The 18,977-nt window shown below is 45.7% G+C and overlaps 1 protein-coding gene across 1 annotated transcript; it reads left to right on the top strand.

Moving 5' to 3' along the window:
* Positions 1-16,042: 16,042 nt before the first annotated feature.
* LOC123407056 (auxin-responsive protein IAA8-like) lies at positions 16,043-17,410 on the top strand. The gene is made up of 4 exons (XM_045100099.1): positions 16,043-16,368; positions 16,497-16,714; positions 16,793-16,910; positions 17,128-17,410. Exons 1-4 carry the CDS (start codon positions 16,139-16,141, stop codon positions 17,177-17,179), a joined length of 618 nt encoding a protein of 205 aa, XP_044956034.1. The 5' UTR covers positions 16,043-16,138; the 3' UTR covers positions 17,180-17,410.
* Positions 17,411-18,977: the final 1,567 nt, after the last annotated feature.

The following is an 18,977-nucleotide window of genomic DNA, read 5'->3' as shown; positions in this document are numbered from 1 at the left end:
GAAACTACGGGATATTAAGGTTCTCCTTTTAATAGAGAACCGGAACAATGCATTAGCACTTAGTGAATACATGAACTCCTCATACTATGGTCATCTCCGGGAGTGGTTCCGGCTATTGTCACTCCGGGGTTGCCGGGTCATAACACATAGTAGGTGACTACAACTTGCAAGATAGGATCAAGAACACACGTATATTGACGAGAACATAATAGGTTCAGATCTGAAATCATGGCACTCGGGCCCTAGTGACAAGCATTAAGCATGGCAAAGTAGTAGCAACATTAATCTGAGAACATAGTGGATACTAGGGATCAATCCCCATCAAAACTAACTCGATTACATGATAGATCTCATCCAACCCATCACCGTCCAGCAAGCCTACGATGATATTACTCACGAACGGTGAAGAGCATCATGGAATTGGCGATGAAGGAAGGTTGGTGATGACGATGGCGATGATCTCCCCTCTCCGGAGCCCAGAACGGACTCCAGATCTGCCCTCCAGAGGAAGAACAGGTGGTGGTGGCGCCTTCATATCGTAAAACGCGATGAACTCTTCTCCTTGATTTTTTCCGGACGAAAGGGACTAAATAGAGCTGGAGTTGGAGGCGGCGGAGCCCCGAGGGCCCCACAAGCCTGCTAGGCTTGGCCAGGGGGGCGCGCCTGGTGGGCTTGTGGGCTCCTCGCTCCACTCCTCCGGTTGATTCTTGCGCCAGTATTTTTTATATATTCCACAAAAAATCCTCGTAAATTTCCAGGTCATTCCAAGAACTTTTAGTTCTGTGCAAAAACAACACCATGGCAATTCTGCTGAAAACAACGTTAGTCCGGGTTAGTTCCATTCAAATCATGCAAATTAGAGTCCAAAACAAGGGCAAAAGAGTTTGGAAAAGTAGATACGACGGAGACGTATCAAACGCAGACACTAAATAACAATTATTTAAGTTCATAACTAATCCTGATGGTAACTGAAGTGAGACTGTGCCGACAGTGATTGCATCAACCTCGGAACCATTTCCCACGCACATCGTCACTTCATCGTTCGTCGGCCTTCGTTTATTCCGTAGTTCCTGCTTCGAGTTGCAAATATGAGCAACAGAACCGGTATCAAATACCCAGGCACTACTACAAGAGTTGGTTAGGTACACATCAATAACATGTATATCACATATACCTGGAATGGCGTTGGCCGTCTTCTTATCAGCCAAATACTTGGGGCAGTTGTGCTTCCAGTGACCCATCCCTATGCAATAATAGCACTTTGTTTCCGGCTTAGGTCCAGCCTTGGGTTTCTTCGTCGGATTGGCAACAGTTTTGCCTCTCTTCTTGGAGTTACCCTTCTTGCCTTTGCCGTTTCTCTTGAAACCAGTGGTCTTATTGATCATCAACACTTGATGTTCTTTCCGGAGTTCTGACTCTGTGACTTTCAGCATCGCGAATAACTTGCCGGGTGACTTGTTCATCCCTTGCATGTTATAGTTCAACACAAAGCTCTTGTAGCTAGGTGGGAGTGATTCAAGAATTCTGTCAGTGATAGCCTCTTACGGAAGTTCAACTCCCAGCTGAGCCAGACGGTTTGAGTACCCAGGCATTTTGAGCACATGTTCACCGACAGACGAATTCTCCTCCATTTTGCAAGCATAGAATTTATCGGAGGTCTCATACCTCTCGATCCGGGCGTTCTTCTGAAACATAAACTTCAACTCCTGGAACATCTCATATGCTCCATGACGTTCAAAGCGTTGTTGAAGTCCCGGTTCTAAGCCATACAAGACTGCACATTAAACTACTTAGTAGTCCTCCTTACGTGATCAGACGTAGTGGGTGGCTCATCTCCTAGCGCTGCATCAAGGACATAATTCTTTTTCCCGGCTTGTAGGATGAGCCTTAGATTACGAGCCCATTCTACAAAGTTGCTACCATCATCTTTCAGCTTAGCTTTCTCTAGGAACGTATTGAAATTCAGGGTTGCTGCTGCGTGAGCCATTGATCTACAACATAAAAATATTGCAAAGTAGACTTAGACTATGTTCAAGACAATTAGGGTTTAGCTAATAAACTCCCACTCAAATAGACATCCCTCTAGTTACTTGAGTGTGGCATGATCCAAATTCACTAACTAAAGTCCGATCATCATGTGAGTTGAGTGCAGTTTCAGTGGTAAACATCTCTATGTTAATCATATCAACTATACGATTCATGCTTGACCTTTAGGTCATATGTGTTTCATGGTCATGTCTGCACATGCTAGGCTCGTGAAGTTTAACCCGAGTGTTCCGCGTATGCAACTATCTTGCACCCGTTGTATGTGAACGTTGAGTCTATCACACCCGATCATCACGTGGTGTCTCGAAACGACGAACTGTCGCAACGGTGCACAGTCGGGGAGAACACAATTTTATCTTGAAATTTTAGTGAGGGATCACCTTATAATGCTACCGTTGTTCTAAGCAAGATAAGGTGCATAGAAGGATTAACATCACATGCAATTCATAAGTGACATGATATGGCCATGATTTTGTTCTTCTTGATCTCCATCACCAAAGCACCGGCATGATCTTCATCGTCACCAGCGCCACACCATGATCTCCATCATCGTGCCGCCATCGAGATTGTCATGCTATCTATGCTATTACTACTAAAGCTGCAATCTAGCAATATAGTAAACGCATCTGCAAACACAAACATTAGTTTAAAGACAACCCTATGGCTCCTGCCGGTTGTCGTAGCATCGACGTGCAAGTCAATATTTAACTATTACAACATGATCATCTCATACATCCAATATATCACTTCATGTCTTTGGTCATATCACATCACATGCATACCCTGCAAAAAACAAGTTAGACGTCCTCTAATTTGTTGTTGCGTGTTTTACGTGGCTGCTATGGGTATCTAGTATGATCGCATCTTACTAACGCAAAACCACAAGGAGATGTGCAAATTGCTATTTAACCTCTCTCCAAGGACCGGCTCGGTCAAATCCAATTCAACTAAAGTTGAAGAAACAAGCACCCGCGAGTCATCTTTATGCAACAAGTTGCATGTTAGTCGATGAAACCAGTCTCTCGTAAGTGTACGAGTAATGTTGGTACGGGCCGCTTCAATCCAACAATATCGCCGAATCGAGAAAATACTAAGGAGGGCAGCAAATCGAACATTAACACCCACAAAAACTTTTGTGTTCTACTCAAGATTACATCTACGCATGAATCTAGCTCATGATGCCACTGTTGGAGAACGTTGCATGGGAAACAAAAAATTTCCTACGCACACGAAGACCTATCATGGTGATGTTCATCTACGAGAGGGACACCGGATCCACATACCCTTGTAGATAACTAAGCAGGAAGCGTTAAGAAACGTGGTTGATGTAGTGGAACAGCTTCGTGATTCAAATCACCGTCGTCCCACATTCGTTCCGATCTAGCACCGAACGGACGACACCTCCGCGTTCAGGACTTGTACAGCTTGATGACGATCTCCGCCTTCTTGATCCAGCAAGAGAGACGGGGAAGTAGATGAGTTCTCCGGCAGCATGACGGAGTGCTGGTGATGGTGATGATCTATTCCTGTAGGGCTCCGCCCGAGCTCCGCAGAAAACCGATCTAGAGGAAGAACTACAAAGTAGAGGTTAAGGGTTTCACGTGGCAAAAGTTGTGTCTCAAAAGCCCTAAAACCTCTAGTATATATAAGAGGAGGGGAGGGGCTAGCCTTGGGGCTCAAGGGAGCCCCTAGGGCCCCGGCCGAGAGAAGGAGGAAGAGACTCCAACTCCAATTCGGTTTGGGGAACGAGGAGTCCCCTCCTTCCTTCCCACCTTCCTTTTTTTCTTTTCCTTTGATTTTTTCTTCTAGCCGACATAGCCCACTTGGGCTGGCCTCACCCTTGGGCTGGTGCACCACCCTTGGGCTATTAGGTTCACTCCCGGGTGGGTGGGCCCCTCCCGGTAAAAACCCGGAACCCATTCGTCACTCCCGGTACACTGCCGGTAATGCCCGAAATATTTCTGGAGGCCAAATGAAACAATCCTATATATCAATCTTCGTTTCCAGACCATTCTGTAAACCCTCGTGACGTCCGTGATCTCATCCGGGACTCCGAACAACCTTCGATCACCAACACCTATAACTCAACTATACCGAAACGTCACCGAACCTTAAGTGTGCAGACCCTGCGGGTTCGAGAACTATGCAGACATGACGTGAGACACTCCCCGGTCGATAAACAACAACGGGACCTGGATTCCCAAATTGGATCCTACATATTCTACGAAGATCTAATCGGTTGAACCTCTGTGCCAAGGATTCATACAATCCCGTATACCATTCCCTTTGTCCTTCGGTATGTTACCTGCCCGAGATTTGATCGTCGGTATCCCTATACCTATTTCAATATCGTTACCGGTAAGTCTCTTTACTCGTTCTGTAATACAAGATCTCGTGACTAACACAATAGACACATTGCTTGCAAGGCTTATATGTGATGTTGTATTACCGAGTGGGCCCCGAGATACCTCTCCGTCACACGGAGTGACAAATCCCAGTCTTGATCAACGCTAACTCAACGGACACGTTCAAAGATACTTGTAGAGCACCTTTATGTTGGGTAACGTCGCAAGGGAAACAAAAAAAGTCCTACGCGCACGAACACCTATCATGGTGATGTCCATCTACGAGAGGGGATTTCCGATCTACGTACCCTTGTAGATCGCACAGCAGGAAGCGTTAAGAAACGTGGTTGATGTAGTGGAACATCCTCACGTCCCTCGATCCGCCCTGCGAACCTTCCCACGAACCATCCCACGATCCGTCCCACGATCCGCTCCGATCTAGTGCCGAACGGACGGCACCTCCGCGTTCAACACACGTACAGCTCGACGATGATCTCGGCCTTCTTGATCCAGTAAGAGAGACGGAGAGGTAGATGAGTTCCCCAGCAGCATGACGACGCTCCGGAGGTTGGTGGTGATCTATCCCAGCAGGGCTCCGCCCGAGCTCCGCAGAAATACGATCTAGAGGAAAAACCGTGGAGGTATGTGGTCGGGCTGCCGTGGCAAAGATGTCTCAAATCAGCCCTAATACCCTAGTATATATAGGAGGGAGGGGGAGGGACCTTCCTTGAGGCTCAAGAGAGCCCCAAGGGGTTGGCCAAACTAGGGGTGGAGGAGTCCACCTCCAATCCTAGTCCAACTAGGATTGGAAGGTGGAGTCCTTCCCTTCCTTCCCACTTCCCCTTTTTTCTCTTTGATTTCTTTATCTCCTACGCATAGGGCCTCTTGGGCTGTCCCACCAGCCCACTAAGGGCTGGTGCGGCACCCCTAAGGCCTATGGGCTTCCCCCGGGTGGGTTGCCCCCCCCCCCCGGTGAACATCCGGAACCCATTCGTCACTCCCGGTACATTCCCGGTAATGTCCGAAAACCCTCCAGACCATTCGAGACCATTCCGGGAACCCTCCTGACGTCCGTGATCTCATCCGGGACTCCGAACAACATTCAGTAACCAACCATATAACTCAAATACGCATAAAACATCGTCGAACCTTAAGTGTGCAGACCCTGCGGGTTCGAGAACTATGTAGACATGACCCGAGAGACTCCTCGGTCAATATCCAATAGCGGGACCTGGATGCCCATATTGGATCCTACATATTCTCCGAAGATCTTATCGGTTGAACCTGAGTGTCAAGGATTCATATAATCCCGTATGTCATTCCCTTTGTCCTTCGCTATGTTACTTGCCCGACATTCGATCGTCGGTATCCGCATACCTATTTCAACCTTGTTTCCTGGCAAGTCTCTTTACTCGTTCCGTAATACAAGATCTCGTGACATACACTAAGTCACATTGCTTGCAAGGATTGTGTGTGATGTTGTATTACCGAGTGGGCCCCGAGATACCTCTCCGTCACACGGAGTGACAAATCCTAGTCTAGATCCATACTAACTCAACGGACACCTTCGGAGATACCTATAGAGCATCTTTATAGTCACCCAGTTACGTTGTGACGTTTGATACACACAAGGTATTCCTTCGGTGCCAGTGAGTTATATGATCTCATGGTCATAGGAATAAATACTTGACACACAGAAAAACAGTAGCAATAAAATGACACGATCAACATGCTACGTTCATTAGTTTGGGTCTAGTCCATCACATGATTCTCCTAATGATGTGATATCATTATCAAGTAACAACACTTGCCTATGGTGAGGAAACCTTGACCATCTTTGATCAACGAGCTAGTCAACTAGAGGCTTACTAGGGACAGTGTTTCGTCTATGTATCCACACAAGTGTTGTGTTTCCAATCAATACAATTATAGCATAGATAATAAATGATTATCATGAACGACGAAATATAATAATAACTAATTTATTATTGCCTCTAGGGCATATTTCCAAGAGTCTCCCACTTGCACTAGAGTCAATAATCTAGTCCACATCACTATGTGATTCCAACGAATCCAACACCCTTACAGTTCTGGGGTTTGATCACGTCTTGCTTGTGAGAGAGGTTTTAGTCGACGGTTTTGAACCCTTTCAGATCCGAGTGAGCTTTACAAATCTTTATGTCATCTTATAGATGTTGCTACTACGTGCTATTCGGAAATACTCCAAATATCTACTATACTATACGAATCTGTTTCACTACTCATAGTTATTCGGATTAGTGTCAAAGCTTGCATCGACGTAACCCTTTACGAAGAACTCTTTAACCACCTCCATAATCAAGAAAATTCCTTAGTCCATTTAGTTACTAAGGATAACTTTGACCGCTGATCAGTGATTCAATCCTGGATCACTCTCTGTACCTCTTAACAGACTTGTTGCAAGGCACACATCAGGTGCGGTACTCAGCATGGCATACTTTAGAGTCTACTACCAAGGCATTGAAGACGACCATCGTTTATTCTCTTTATTCTGCCGTGGTCAGGTTTTGAGTCTTACTCAAATTCACACCTTACAACACAGTCAAGAACTCCTTCTTCGCTGATCTATTTTGAACTCCTTCAAAAACTTGTCAAGGCATGCATCTTGTTGAAACTTCCATTAAGCGTTTCGATCTATCTCCATAGAACTTGATGCTCAACGTTCAAGTACCGCAATCCAGGTATTCCTTTGAAAAACTCCTTTCAAACAACCTTTTATGCTTTACAGAAATTCTACATTACTTCTGATCCACAATATGTCTACCACATATACTTATCAGAAATTCTGTAGTGCTCCCACTCACTTCTTTGGAAATACAAGTTTCTCACAAACCTTGTATAAACCCAAAAGCTTCGATAAACTCATCAAAGCATATATTCCAACACCGAGATGCTTGCACCAGTCCTTAGAAGGATCGCTGGAGCTTGCATACTTGTTAGCATCTTTAGGATCGACAAAACTTTCCAGTTGTATCACATACAACCTTTTCGTCAAGGAAAACAATGTTTTGACATCCTATGTGCAATATTTCATAAATAATGCAGCAGATGCTAACATAATTCCAACAGACCTTTAGCATCGCTATGAGTGAGAAAGTCTCATGATACTCAACTCTTTGAACTTGTCGGAAAACATCCTTGCAACAAGTCAAGCTTTTCTTAATGGTGATGTTTCACCATCAAAATATGTCTTCCTTACAAATATCCATCTTTACTTAATAGTCCTACGACCACCAAGTAGTTCTTCCAAAGTCTATACTTTGTTCTCACACATGGATTCTCTCTCGGATTTCATGGCCTCGAGCCATTTGTCGGAATCCGGGCCCACCATCGCTTCTCCATAGCTCATAGGTTCATTGTTGCTCAACGACATGACCTCTAAGACAGGGTTATCGTACCACTGTGCAGCAGTACGCGACCTTGTCGACCTACGAGGTTTGTAGTAACTTGATCCAAAGCTCAATGATCACCATCATCAGTTTTCTACTTCAATTGGTGTAGGCGCCACACGAACAACTTCCTGCGCCCTGCTACACTCTGGTTGAAGTGACGGTTCAATAACCTTATCAAGTTCCACCACCCTCCCACTCAATTCTTTTGAGAAAAACCTTTCCTTGAGAAAGGACCCGTTTCTAGAAACAAACACTTTGCTTCCGGATCTGAGATAGGAGATGTACCCAACTGTTTTGGATATCCTATGAAGATGCATTTATCCGCTTTGGGTTCGAGCTTATCAGACTAAAACTTTTTCACATAAGTGTCGCAGCCCCAAACTTTCAAGAAACGATAGCTTAGATTTCTCTAAACCTCAGTCTATACTGTGTCATCTCAACGGAATTACGCGGTGCCCTATTTAAAGTGAATGTGGTTGTCTCTAATGCATAACCCATAAACGATAGTGGTAATTCGATAAGAGATATCATAGCATGCACCATATCAAATAGGTCGCGGCTATGACACCATCACACCATGGTGTTCTTGGTGGCATGAATTGCAAAACAACTTCCACATTGTCTTAACTGTGTACCAAAACTCGCAACTCAGATATTCATCTCTATGATCATATCGTAGACAGTTTATCCTCTTGTTACGACGAACTTCACTCTGAAACAGAATTGAACTTTTTCAATATTTCAGACTTGTGATTCATTAAGTAAATACTCCTGTATATACTCAAATCGTCATTGAAGTAAGAACATAATGATATCCACTCCGTGCCTCAACACCCATTGGACTGCATACATCAAAATGTATTACTTCCAACAAGTTACTATCTTGTCTCATCTCAATGAAAACAAGGCCTTGCTCATGTGGTATGATTTGCATGTCACAAGTGATTCAAAATCAAGTGAGTATAAAGATCCATCAGTATAGAGCCTCTTCATGCAATTTATACCAACACGTCTCAAGCTGCAGCGCCACAAGTAAGTGGTACTATCATCATTACCTTGTATCTTTTGGCACCAATATCATGAACATGTGTAACACTATGATCGAGATTCAATAAACCATTGAAGGTGATTATTCAAGCAAATAGAGTAACCATTATTCTTTTCAAATGAATAATCGTATTGCAATAAATCCGATTCAACTAAAGTTGGAGAAACCGACACTCGCGGGTCCTCTTTGAGAAACGGGGTTGCTCGTAGCGATGAAACCAGTCTCCCGTAAGCGTACGAGTAATGTCGGTCCGAGCCGCTTCGATCCAACAATACTGCGGAATCAATAAAATACTAAGGAGGGCAGCAAATCGCACATCACCGCCCACAAAAACTTTTGTGTTCTACTCGAGATAAAATCTACGCATGAACCTAGCTCATGATACCACTGTTGGGGAACGTCGCAAGGGAAACAAAAAATTTCCTACGCGCACGAAGACCTATCATGGTGATGTCCATCTACGAGAGGGGATTTCCGATCTACGTACCCTTGTAGTTCGCACAGCAGGAAGCGTTAAGAAACGCGGTTGATGTAGTGGAACGTCCTCATGTCCCTCGATCCGCCCCGCGAACCGTCCCACGATCTGATCCGATCTAGTGTCGAACGGACGGCACCTCCGCGTTCAGCACACATACAGCTCGACGATGATCACGGCCTTCTTGATCCAGCAAGAGAGACGGAGAGGTAGATGAGTTCCCGGCAGCGTGATGGCACTCCGGAGGTTGGTGGTGATCTATCCCAGCAGGGCTCCACCAGAGCTCCGCAGAAATACGATCTAGAGGAAAAACCGTGGAGGTATGTGGTCGAGCTGCCGTGGCAAAGTTGTCTCAAATCAGCCCTAATACCCTAGTATATATAGGAGGGAGGGGGAGGGACCTGCCTTGAGGCTCAAGAGAGCCCCAAGGGGTCGGCCGAACTAGGGGTGGAGGAGTCCAGGTCCAATCCTAGTCCAACTAGGATTGGAAGGTGGAGTCCTTCCCTTCCTTCCCACTTCCCCTTTTTTCTCTTTGATTTCTTTCTCTCCTGCGCATAGGGCCTCTTGGGCTGTCCCACCAGCCCACTAAGGGCTGGTGCGGCACCCCTAAGGCCTATGGGCTTCCCCCGGGTGGGCTGCCCCCCCCCCCCCCCGGTGAACATCCGGAACCCATTCGTCACTCCCGATACATTCCCGGTAATGTCCGAAAACTTTCCGGTAATCAAATGAGGTCATCCTATATATCAATCTTCGTTTATGGACCATTCCGGAAACCCTCGTGATGTCCGTGATCTCATCCGGGACTCCGAACAACATTCGGTAACCAACCATATAACTCAAATACGCATAAAACATCGTCGAACCTTAAGTGTGCAGACCCTGCGGGTTCGAGAACTATGTAGACATGACCCGAGAGACTCCTCGCTCAATATCCAATAGTGGGACCTGGATGCCCATATTGGATCCTACATATTCTTCGAAGATCTTATCGGTTGAACCTTAGTGTCGAGGATTCATATAACCCCGTATGTCATTCCCTTTGTGCTTCGGTATGTTACTTGCCTGAGATTCGATCATCGGTATCCGCATACCTATTTCTATCTCGTTTCCCAGCAAGTCTCTTTACTCGTTCCGTAATACAAGATCTCGTGACATACACTAAGTCACATTGCTTGCAAGGCTTGTGTGTGATGTTGTATTACCTAGTGGGCCCCGAGATACCTCTCCGTCACACGGAGTGACAAATCCCAGTCTTGATCCATACTAACTCAACGGACACCTTCGGAGATATCTGTAGAGCATCTTTATAGTCTCCCAGTTACGTTGTGACGTTTGATACACACAAGGTATTCCTCCGGTGCCAGTGAGTTATATGATCTCATGGTCATAGGAATAAATACTTGACACGCAGAAAAGTAGTAGCAATAAAATGACACGATCAACATGCTACGTTCATTAGTTTGGGTCTAGTCCATCACATGATTCTCCTAATGATGTGATCCCATTATCAACTAATAACACTTGCCTATGGTGAGGAAACCTTGACCATCTTTGATCAACGAGCTAGTCAACTAGAGGCTTACTAGGGACAGTGTTTTGTTTATGTATCCACACAAGTATTGTGTTTCCAATCAATACAATTATAGCATGGATAATAAACGATTATCATGAAGAAAGAAATATAATAATAACTAGTTTATTATTGCCTCTAGGGCATATTTCCAACACTTTATAGTCACCAAGTAACGTTGTGACGTTTGATACACACAAGGTATTCCTCCGGTGTTAGTGAGCTACATGATCTCATGGTCATAGGAATGAATACTTGACACGCAGAAAACAATAGCAACAAAATGACACGATCACATGCTACGTTTATAGTTTGGGTCTTGTCCATCACATCATTATCCTAATGATGTGATCCAGTCATCAAGTGACAACACTTGCATATGGTCAGAAAACCTTAACCATCCTTGATCAACTAGCTAGTCAACTAGAGGCTTACTAGGGACATTGTTTTGTCTATATATCCACACATGCATTTATGCTTTCATTCAATACAATTATAGCATGGATAAACGATTATCTTGAAATAGGAAATATAATAATAACTATTTTATCATTGCCTCTAGGGCATATTTCCAACAGTATATAGGTGCATTAATTACATAGAAGTTAATATGATGATATCAAATTGCCCATGTTATCACATGGACCCGCTCGCACCTACAACTAGCAACGCTATCAATTAGTGGTTGAGCAAGCCTACTTAGCCAAACAATATTTGCTAGGATGGGAGGTGTTTGAGGTTTCATGGCAGTGTTTGATGGCCTATATATCATGTGGTAGGCAGCGGAGATGTAACGACGGAAACGTAACTCTAAGCATAACAAAGCTAGAAACGGTGTCAAGGTCATGATCATCTTGCGTGTGATTTCTTCAGACTCGAACTGCTCTTGTTCTTCCTACACGAACTCTCCGGACTCCTCGCACTCGTTTCTGGCCCTGGTAACTACCCAGAAGAAAACAACAACTAATAAACACCAGCAGCAAATGATGCAACAGACAATATGAGGCATGCATGCACTGCTCCACACAAGCACATAAAAATAGCCCTACATCGATAAATCTATTGCCACCTCACCACAAGAGGATTTTTACATAGATTCCCAAAATCAGAAACTAACAACACCATTGGATTCACTGGGATTTTCTACCCCAAATCCATATATCACACTGCCACCTTTGCATGTAGAAAAACATCACAAACAGGAAAAGAAATCTGACATAGAATCAAACTACAACATTAATTCAAGAACATGGTGTGTTCTTGAGTCAACCCAATTTGGCAAGTCCAAATGTGGACATATCCAGAAATGGAATTACCCCATTTTAGCACAAGGACAAAATCACAAAAAAAAACACAGGGAAATATAATGAGGAGGGTGTCCCACCTAGCAGTTGCGGGGCCATGGGGGAACCAATTTTTGACGCAAGCTCGGCGAGAGGTGGGCCATGGCGAGCAGCTACTGCGCTTCGCCTGCTGCTGCGCTACCGAAGCTACCGCAAACTACTGCACACCTGCTGGCTGCTGCTACTACCACATGCGTGCACTGCACACATGCTGCTACTACCACATAACAGAGCATGCCGCATCAACGTCTCTACTCCATGCGCCGCAACAGAAGAAGGAGAAGACGGAGAGGAGCTGCCCTTTGCTCACCTAGCGGCAGAGAGCCGATCCCACCCCGGAGATGGAGAGGACGACGAGCCGGTGCGGAAGAAGACCCGTCGGAGTTGGAGAAGTTGCTGCCGTCGTGGACGTCGAGGTGGAGGTCCTGGCGCCGATCCCTTCGCGAAAATGGAACCCGCCGAGTGTACTCTTTCTCCTGGTGCCGACGGAGAGGAAGAAGATGAGTCGATCACCTCGGCCCCGAGCTCCTGCTCGAGCTGGCCATGGCGGGAGCAGCTCGGGTCTTGCCCCCGGCGGAGCTAGGGAAGAGGGGAGGGAGAGAAATGGAGGCTAGGGGTGAGAGAAGACTCGGGTGGCTCTTATGGCCCTCGGGACCCGAGCTCTACCGTCTGATGAAGGAGGGAGGAGGATCTGGTGGTGGAGCTCTGCTCGTACTTCTGACCCACGCGAGGAGGAAGACGAGGGACCCGCTACGGGCTCCGAAGGGGTAAGCTGGGCCTCGAGGAGAAAGAGGCTGGCCCAAGTACGTGATCAGAAGAAATAAACAGAAAAAAGCCCCTTTCCTATTAAACTAAATCAGCCCCTTACAAATTAATCCCCACACCAAATTAAGAGGTTTTAAAAACAAAATAGAAATACCTGATAAGTATAGAAATGCAACCTATTTATTAGAATAGGTTTAACTATTTTTTAGACCAAGCAAAATAAATGATTTTACAATAAAACCTTGGCCGTTTTAAAATAACAAAAAAATGTCAGCCTTGGGAAAAACATTAGGAACCACACTAAGCCACTCACAAAAATAGAGAGGAGAGGTGGGACATTTTATTGGAATTTTTAAAACAATTTGAAAAACACAAGAAACGCCTATTGAATAGAAAGGGTTTTGAACCAAAGTGCTACAAGGTTTTCGAATGGCTTGCTACCCCCCATTCCCATGCACAAGATCATAAAAACACTCACCACAGGATCATCAAGTGACACAACACACAAGATCACACAACCAAGCAAAAAGGAAAAGAAGCAAGATATGCAAGATGCATGAGATGCACATGAAATGATAAAGCCACACTTCAACTCCATAGCATTGCCTCAACATGGTTGCCACATATGGAAAGGATTACAAAAGGGGAAAGAAAGACACTTCGGCTGTTACAGACACCCAACAGGGAGTGGTTCTCTTCGTACAAGTCTGGTGAGTTTGGTTTCGCCTATGTGGGCGATAACACTCGTTATCGTTTTGCTGGAATAGGTGACATCAAAATCAAGATGTTTGACGGAGTTGAGCGGATGCTTCGGGGAGTCAGTTATGTGCCAGGGCTAAGGAGGAATCTAATTTCGCTTGGTGTTCTTCATGATGGTGGTATGGAATTCCGTTGTGATCGGGATAAGAAGACCATGGAAATCATAGAAGATGGGGTGACCGTGATGATAGGAGAGAGGACGGCTTCACATCTTTACAAGTTGCAAGGGAGCACTATTGCAGGTGGAGTCATGAAGAGTGGAGCTGCAGGAGTAGCAGTGGAGTCTCAGGGTGCCGGCGGTTTAGACCCGTCGGGTAGCTCTAAGTAAGCTACAAAGAAGACAACCCAAGTCTGGAGTACATGGAGGCTCGACGCATGGACGACTTCTAGGTGGTGAAGAATATTTGCCAAGGTGGAGTTTGTTATATTTGTGTCGAATATTATGTACGCAAGGGGTTACGTGGACTTGAAGTTGTAATTGGTGTCGATATGTACGAGTCGTGTAGGAGTCGGACACGTTGTATCCTAGGCCTCTTATATATCGAGGGGCACCACACGTTGTAACCCATGACGACCGGATAACAATAGGTACGCGGGGGAGCCGGCGACTTGTGTCGACGCCCGGGCGGCCGGTGTTGCGGTATCTTGGAGAGGAGTGCCCGTAGTCATGTCCCGGGGATGTAGCCATATCGGTGAACCTCGTTAACAAATATCGTGTCTCGATGTGTCGTCTATGATCTTACATTAGCGTTTTATTCTAACAGTCATTGAGATCTTACGCGCAGATGCGTGTAATCTTTTAATTTTTTTTAAAAAAATTTGCTATGCTCTATCACTGTCAATTGAGATTTAACCACATCCTTTTTTAAACTATAGATGCAGCTTGACCACACTGCTTATATTTTATTAAAAACAAAACAAAAGACCAGGAGTTCTAGTTAGCAAAGAAAAAAAACAATTCACGATATTGCAAAATATGCAAAATAAACGGCTCCTTGAATTATAAAAGATCAAGATTCAGGGTTCTTCTGCCAATAATTGAGGACGGCAAATGATTTGTGTCCATTTCCATATGTGTGGACGGAGACGATGCATGTCGACATTTCATTCACGCGTCGTTTTACTACAGCAACATGCAGAGCATGCCCTCGTCTCCTCCGATCTGATCTGATCCGATCAATTAGCTAGCAAAGTGTACGGCTAATTAGCAATGTTGCTCCTCTCCTTTGGCTGCCCAACGAAACGTATTGATGAGTGATGATGATCGATGCGTGCCACTGTAGTGACCCAGGGCATAGAAAAACAGCCATCCTGAGATGGCTACAAAAGTACCAAAATAGTAATCGGATGCGTGCGTACATAGTTATGTGTATTTTTTTTATAAAGACGTAGTTATGTGTATACACGTGTATGAGAGTGGGACCTATATATTCAAATAGTGCAGGTATGTATGATCCATGCACCGACGCTAAAGGAGTACTTCGTTGCATCCACTTTGTTACCAGTGCATCTGATGCCATGGCACGTTTTAGAAAAATGAAATAGAAATGTCTAAAAACATTCTAGCACATTGACACGACATCAATGTATGATATCATAATATTTCATATCAAAATTTAAAACATTGCTCAAGATAAAAAAAAACAAATTTGGCATCGATGTGACAATGGGTCAAATCTAAAACCCAACTTATGTAATACACTATTTGGTGTGTTTTTTTTCATTTTTTTGTGCTATGTTTCAAGAAATTATTTAAAAAATTATGATAACATACATTAATATTTTGTACATTTTCTAAACATTTTAAAATGTGATACGAGAGTTCGGTGCACTACAAGCATCGATGCACCGGATACTCTTCCGGTTGCGTCGTCTCTAAAGTTTCCTCCGTTCTTTTTGGCATGGTGCTAATTCGAGCCGGTTTCATTCTCTTCACACCAAATGCCCAAAGATCAAAAAAAAAAAAAAAATCCATTCGAGAGCCATGCCCAACTGCACATGACTCCATGAGTGTAGTTGGTGATCTGAGAAAGGGATCGATGAGGACCAAGGTGTTGGTTGGTGGAGCCTGCAGCAGGGCCATGAGTTGACGAACGGCAACGGCAACGGCAACGGCAACGGGGCCAGCAGGGTACGTTCACAGGGGATCTCGGCGGTGGGCGGTCACGCTGCCCTGCACTCGAGTGCACACCGTAACGACCCGACATTCTCCACCGTCACGTGAAGTCCTGCCTAGATCACGGGCACAAAGAAACGAAAAGAAGAAGAAGAAGAAGCAAAAAGTCACGCCCACTCACTGCTAAAGCCACCTTCATTCCTACACACGCTCATATAGCCTCTCTCTCTCTCTCGTCCGATGGAGTGCAAGGCGGCGAGCGAGCCGTCCTCGTCCTCGTCCGCGCCCTCTTCTTCCATGGATAGCTGTGGCGCCGGCGGGCCGCGGGCGACGGCCTCCACGGCGTCGTCCCGCTACCGGCCGGCGATCGACGGTGGCCTGAGCACGGACCTTCACCTCGGGCTCAGCCTCCGGTCGTCATGCTCCTCCTCCTTCCACACGGCCGACCGCGTCTCCGCTTCCACTCCAAGGTCTCTGCAGTGCAGACTCGTGATTTTACCTCAGGAATCAAACTTCTTGTTCATCATTTGCATTGGTCCATCTCTGCTCTGGCTCCTCTCTGCACATCAACCGATGCTTCGATCAAACCGTTTCTTAGGAGCACCCTGACGACGACGACGACGATGAGGCCAGCGGCATCGCCGGATCCGGCGTACGGCCGCAGCGGCGGCGCCGGCGGCCATGGGCAGCAGACGCTGTTTGTGAAGGTGTACATGGAGGGCGTCCCCATAGGCCGGAAGCTGGATCTGCTGCTGCTGGACGGCTACGACGGCCTCCTCGCCATCCTAGGCCGCATGTTCAACGCCTCCATCATACGTAAACAAAATTTAAACTGTCCGTCCATCGATCACATACTACTTCTTCCCTGATATTCAGTTTCTTTGTTCAATCTAGATCCGGATACTGTCGGCCATGATCACCAAGTGGTTCTTGGGGAGAAGAAGGCTCGCCATGTTGTCACGTATCAAGACAAGGAGGGGGACTGGTTGATGGCCGGGGACGTACCGTGGGAGTATGTGTCTACTTTTTGGCTCCAATATTATGAATTTCAGACTTATCCGTTCTTCCATCTCACGATAATTCCATAGAACTGAGAGCAATTGCAAAACGTGTGGATAATATTACAGGGAATCAAATTAAATTGCGCTCTACATCCTTGTCAAACTTTTTTTAGATGATCTTTGTGAAAATATTAAATAATTATTTTGCTGAAACAATTCTGTGCGCAGGCTGTTCCTGGCCGCGGGTGTGAAGAAATTGAAGATAGCAAGGGCGGATTGATCAAGCATCTTTGATTGATTCAGCTATGGCGACTCATATGGTCTCCGTTCCTCGATGTGCTTGGATTTCATTCATTCATTTATTTGTGGGGCTAAGATAAGATGGTTATTTCTTGGAGTATTAGCCAGCATGTACAAAATGGGTTGCTTCATAATGTATAGTCTGCAAAAGTGCGGGACGTATTCCTGAAACAAAAAAGAGCAACACATATATAATACATTTTCTTTACTATCTTTGCTTCAAATTTCATCGTTTATTGAGGTTGACCCTATAGATATCCATCAAGTACGCACATCATAGAGAATGAAAGTCTCCCCCCCCCCCCCCCCCCCCCCCCCCCCGCCGTCCCCTAAAATCAGCCTATTTGGGCAATCACTAAACTGAAATATGAGTCAATTTACACATGAAATTAGGAAAAACACAGACGTGACCCTTATAGTGGTTGTTTAGGTTGTATCCCACAAATTTTTCCAAGTTTTGAAATCCTCAAGATGCCTAATCTTACATACAATTGTGCCACCCGGCGAGCACCCCTCTTATAACCCACTGCAGTTGTATTTACATCATTTACCAATTTACATGTTTTCTAAACGGTTGTTCTTTCCATCATACAATCCCACTAACAACTGATGTATTCTTTCTATGCATGCAATAGGCAGTTTTTTATTTGTTCAACAAATTTTGAAAAAAGAAGACAGAAATATTCCAAATAAGCAGAATCAACATATTTTGTGCATATGCAATAAATTTTTGTTTGATACAATAAATCACATTCCAAATAATTTAAGTGAAATATATATTTCTGTTTTTATAAGTGAAATAAATAGTTTTGTTTTCAAAGCATAGAAGTTTAGGTGCACTACATGCAATAAGATGTTACAAGGGAAGTGCCCAAAAACATCGCAACAACTCATCTAGTTGCACACACCAAATCCCGTCTCCTATGTGAAATAACCTATGATTGGATGGTTAAAGAGACAATGGTATCCCAACCTATCATGATTCTAGTCCTGGTGGTCGCATAATTCCTGAATTTACTTCAGGATTTCTCGCAATGGGTATTCAGTGGAAGGAGACGTTCCTGTCGACGATGAGGCGGCTACGGTGGCTTCGTAAATCTTAGTATGATATGTCGGTTCAGTCTTTCGGAGGTGCTTATAGGGATAGGGTGTGCGTGTGTACATTTATAGGAATGAGTGTTTACGCGTTAATATGAATTCTTGCGTATGTACTACGTTCCAAAAAAATCCGGTCTCCTACTGCAATAGAGAGAAAAAGTAGGTGTAAAATCACAAGTCGTGCGCCAGCCGCCGCCACCCCACCTCACCAGTTCCACGCCGCTGCCCCGGTTCTCGATCTGCCCGGCCCGCGCTCCTCCAGTCCGGCGCCTTCCGAGCACATCGCCGGCGCGCATCCTCTCCGCGTAGAGACACGCACCGCGTCGCCACCGGACCCCCTCTCCGCCTCCCTCCCGCTTCGCCGCTGCCGGAGGGGACGCCGGCGAAGCCGCGCGCGCCCTGGGGATGGCGGCGGCGGGGCCCCTCGCGTCAGCCTTCGGGCTTTGACGGCGGTGCCCCGCGTCGGCGGTTGCGGGATCCGGTGTGATCTCGCCAATCGGCGGCGGTGGAGGGCGGATCCGGGGCTCCATGACCGGATCTAGCGGGGCGCTCGGCCCTGGTGGTAGGGAGCGGCAGCCGGGTGCGGCTGCGCTGGTCGGCTGGGCACGAGCAGTGTCCAGGGCGCACGGTGCAGTGGCCTTGGCTGGGGGTCGTGATGGTGTGTGGCGGTCATGCTCAGC

The sequence above is a fragment of the Hordeum vulgare genome, chromosome 1H (assembly GCF_904849725.1).
Source record: "Hordeum vulgare subsp. vulgare chromosome 1H, MorexV3_pseudomolecules_assembly, whole genome shotgun sequence".
Classification (NCBI taxonomy): domain Eukaryota; kingdom Viridiplantae; phylum Streptophyta; class Magnoliopsida; order Poales; family Poaceae; genus Hordeum; species Hordeum vulgare.
This window is presented reverse-complemented; position numbering and strand designations above follow the sequence as displayed.